The sequence below is a fragment of the Nicotiana attenuata genome, unplaced genomic scaffold (genome assembly GCF_001879085.1).
Source record: "Nicotiana attenuata strain UT unplaced genomic scaffold, NIATTr2, whole genome shotgun sequence".
Lineage (NCBI taxonomy): Eukaryota > Viridiplantae > Streptophyta > Magnoliopsida > Solanales > Solanaceae > Nicotiana > Nicotiana attenuata.
Genome location: NW_017672334.1, coordinates 60,465 through 64,814, shown reverse-complemented (window position 1 = coordinate 64,814; position 4,350 = coordinate 60,465). Strand labels below are relative to the sequence as shown.

The following is a 4,350-nucleotide window of genomic DNA, read 5'->3' as shown; positions in this document are numbered from 1 at the left end:
CCCCCCCCACCTCTCTCTCTATGTGTGTGTGCGTGCATGCGCGTGTATATATATCAAGTTTTTGGCTTGTGAGCACTAACTGGTATCAGCGGTTTTCTATTGATAATAAGTACAGTCTTACCTCCTTCCTAAATGAGTGAAGAACAAGCATTCCATTTGCAAGTGCATAGTATGATAACCTACGGGAGAGATCTCCCCACGAAAGCCCATCTTAAACTTTTTTCAATTTTCTACTTTAGCACTATTTTTCCCTCCTGTGTAGTCCGAAGCATGTTGTATGGGGCAGAATGTTGGCCGGTTAAGAACTCTCATATCCAGAAGATGAAGGTAGCTGAGATGAGGATGTTGAGGTGGATGTGGGGGCACACTAGGATGGATAAGATTAGGAATGAAGATATTCGGGAGGGCGTGGCCCCTGTGGATGACAAGATGTGGGAAGCGAGGCTCAGATGGTTCGGGCACGTGCGGAGGATAAGCTTGGATGCTCCGGTGAGGAGGTGTGAGCGGTTGGCTTTGGTGGGTGCGAGAAGAGGTAGAGGACGGCCTAAGAAGTATTGGAAAGAGGTGATCAGGCGGGACATGGCACGGTTGCAAATTTCCGAGGACATGGCCCTTGAAAGGAAGGTCTGGAGGTCGAGCATTAGGGTTGTAGGCTAGGGGGTAGTCGAGCTTCTCCTTCTTCATACCGGGGGTGAAGCGAGTTTGATAAGGTTGATCTTAGACGGCTTGTGGTTAATGTAGAGTCCACACTACCTTACTGTTTTTCATGGCTCGGACCTTATTTGCTGGTTATTGTTATTGCATGTCATCTATTTTATGGTTTTTTGGATGCTCTCACTATTTCTATGGTTTATGTTGACGATACTGATGAAATGTCTCTTCTTGTTTTATTTCCATCTTCCTGAGCCGAGGGTCTATCGGAAACAAGCTCTCTGCCCTATCGGGGTAGGGGTAAGGTCTGCGTACACACTACCCTCCCCAGACCCCACTTTGTGGGATTTTACTGGGTCGTTGTTGTTGTCGGGAGCATTTCTGCATCTTTTCATCCATTCTCCAATTTCCTCCAATTGGATATCTAAAACATTGAAGTCACATGACCATGAATACCTTCTCACTAGCCCTAATAAGAAATTCATCAAGTCATATCCAATAGGTTAACTACAAACAACATTGATCTAGTTCAAGATTACTACTTGCTATATATGTTGGAGCAAATGTTCACGCACAAACTGCATTCTGTCTTCAAACTTCATGGCAACAACTTCGAAGAATTGGCCACATCAGGAAGAGGATAACAATTTTAGCATGTATCTTCATCAAGCCTATCTACATGTAAGGTCAAGTTCAACTACTATCTGGCCAATTCATCACTTGTCTTGATAACTCTTCACGCTTTCTATCCTCATAATTTTCTGCAAATATCAACTGAAAATTCCTTGTCTAACACCTTTGGTGTCCCTAAATACAAATGATTAACATCGTCCTTTCAATTAGTATTCAGTACAATTTTCTTGATACCAAAAGATTAACTTTCAACCATGTTAGATCCTTCTGCTCCTTTTTCAAATTGATGTTTGTACCGTAATGGGCGAGTAGTTTTGTACAACCTCCTTGCATCTTTCCTAAGCAGACATGTATCAGCTTCTCAGAGCACATTCAATGTTGTGCAAAAACTTTTTCATCCAAATAAAAGAGAGACGAACATGCTTATTAAGAAAAAACAAAGAAGAGAGAAAGAGAGAGCGAGCAAGCCTATTAATTTGCAATAATATCTGCCCCTGCTTCTACAAATAAAGCACCAATTAATCTCGAACTTTTGGTACCCTCTATATTATAGTTTTTGCCAGACGAATTTGTAATGCAAGTTGAATGTGCAAAAGTTGCAGATGGCTCTGGAGAAACCTCAAAAATACCTTTTCCTCATAGAACTATTTGTGGTATTCCAACTTAAGAGAAGACCTCGCAATCAAGAAACAAAGTGAAGTAACCAAAATTCTTTTCTTTAGCTTCAACTTCTTTTCTGAATAATCATTTTTTCCTTCATTACTTTCCCATTTGATGTAAGGCACAAAAAGCTACTCCATCTAAGTTTGACACTTTAGTCTGTTACCCAATTACATACCTAAATCCAAATTATGCTGATATATAACACCCTTTAATAGAAGGAAATTGTCTGTCACACAGGAGAAAAAACAGAGGTGAGCTGACACCAATTTGAAAGACCTTGTGTGTTTCTTGTAATCAATCCCACCTCTAACAACAGCCAATAGTTGTCAATCTCAAACAAGTTTTGTCCCCAGAACATTCCACTTAAACAGAAAATGGCATGGAAATTATATGGAATACATGTATCAAATAATTATTTGATGTAAGACTGGGTCAGTGTCAGCCTAAGTTCCTAGATTGAATTCAAGAAAATTGGAACTCCTTTTGCTAAAAACAAATCTTTATACCTTTTCATAGCTGCTTCATTTTTTCTAATCATCAAACCTCACTCTATGTATCATTGGCATTGACATTGGAATTGGGCTTCTTCTACACGTAATCATATATGTCAATCATGCACTGGCATACTTAATGAAATGATCAAGAGGTCAAAGACTTTTATCTTGCATAGCTGCAGCAAGCTTTACTATCCAATCTTTCCTCACTTTCACCAACTCAAACCAAACATTGACAGATGCAACGGCAGTGAAATCCCGAGTTTTGCACTCTAAACAAAGTAAATAATCTCATCTTAACTGCTTTAAGTGTTCCCTTTCGCCTAAATTCATCTGAAGTTTGTCAGTTTTAACACACCCAGCTGATAATGAAATCAGGTCCTAAAACAAGTAGAACAGTCCAAAAGCAGAGAAGATTGGCAAAAAAGGCAACAATAACATAAAGTTGAATTTTCTGAAATTTGTAAAGTTGAATGAAAACAAAAAAATGAAGTCAAGAAGCTTACGTGGCCATGGGGCTCAATATGCCAAATACGAGCAGTTTGATCCACAGAACCTGAGGCAAGTTTCGTGCCACTGCAGTTCCATGCCACTGAATGCACCTTTATTCCATTCAAATAAAGATTTTAAGAAAAAAAAAAATATAGAAGATATCACATAGTCAAATCATTTATAATTTTAAGGAACCCCAGTTTCAGAAATAGGAAAAGTGAAGTTGGGGTTCTTATTGTTAACAATGAAATGCTTAGAGAGAGAAAACCTTCTTCTTGTGTCCCTGATATTCTCTGCTATGGAGGTTTTTGAAAGGTATTGTTGTTTCCCCCATTACTCTGCTAAGTTGCTGCGGTCCAAGGCAGGGAAACCCCCAAATATTTAAGGGCCAAAACTTGGGCACGGAGTTTAAGAAGAAAATTAGATTTTTGGGATTTGTGGTTCTAAACAAGTTTAAATGGGGTCCAGAATATTTGTGTGGTTATAAAAGTCTTTTATTAAGGGTAGAGTTGTAAGTTTAAGCTAAATTATTACCAAATTTAGAAAGGGTTCATTCTTTTTGGAATGGATCAAAAAGGAAATAGGTTCACATAAATTGAAACGGAGGGAGTAGTAATTTATATTTATATAATAGTTAATAAAAAATTTCAAATTTCAATATTTTTTTAAATTTGGTAGAGATAGGATAGAAGGAGTCACTCCCTCCGGTCCACTATATTTTTAATTATTTGATTGTTTTCACACATATTAAAAATATATCTTTTAACAATAATTGGTAATGTAATTAACCATATGTCACTTTACTATCTCTTTATATTTTTTCTTTATATTTGACATAATGCCATTTTGGGATTTGAGATTTGATGATTAGCAACTCCAAGTAAACAAAGCAACCGGCATAACTTATAGAACTTAGTGAACACCGAAGACTATTTCAAATTTTCAGCAAGAAATCTCAATTTGTCATGTAATTTCAATTTAAAGACGTCAATGAAATAAAAAATGGAACCAAAATTTCAACATTTCCTCTACATTTTTATTTTAAAAAAAATAATTAACATAAATTGTAGGAGATGAAATGATCATCGGGTTTTATAACAAGTAGTACGTGGACTACTAGAGAAGTAAAACGCCAATCTGAGATGGATGAATTCAATTACATTGAAAAATAAATATAATACATACTCCAAAACACTATTTACGTCAAGGAAAATTTTAGAAAAATAATTAATTCACTCTTGAAATCAGAAAAAATTAAATATTTTGGACCACAAGAAAAATACCAAAAAATCAAATAAAGTGGACCAGAAGGAGTAATATGATAAATCTTTTCTCTCATTAAGTTAAACAATATATTTACCTTTTTATCAATTTTCAATTTTACTTTTCTTCTATGCATACTCCCCCCCCCCCCCCC

The 4,350-nt window shown here is 36.6% G+C and overlaps 1 protein-coding gene across 1 annotated transcript in view; it reads right to left on the bottom strand.

Moving 5' to 3' along the window:
- LOC109212797 (THO complex subunit 3) overlaps positions 1-3,320 on the bottom strand; it is a 7,419-nt gene extending 4,099 nt beyond the window's left edge. The window contains exons 1-2 of the mRNA XM_019376480.1: positions 3,202-3,320; positions 2,948-3,043 (exon numbers count right to left, since the gene is read on the bottom strand). Coding sequence (XP_019232025.1) covers positions 2,948-3,043; positions 3,202-3,267 — 162 coding nt within the window. The 5' untranslated portion in view covers positions 3,268-3,320. The remainder of the gene's footprint in view (positions 1-2,947; positions 3,044-3,201) is intronic.
- Between the last annotated feature and the right edge of the window lie 1,030 nt (positions 3,321-4,350).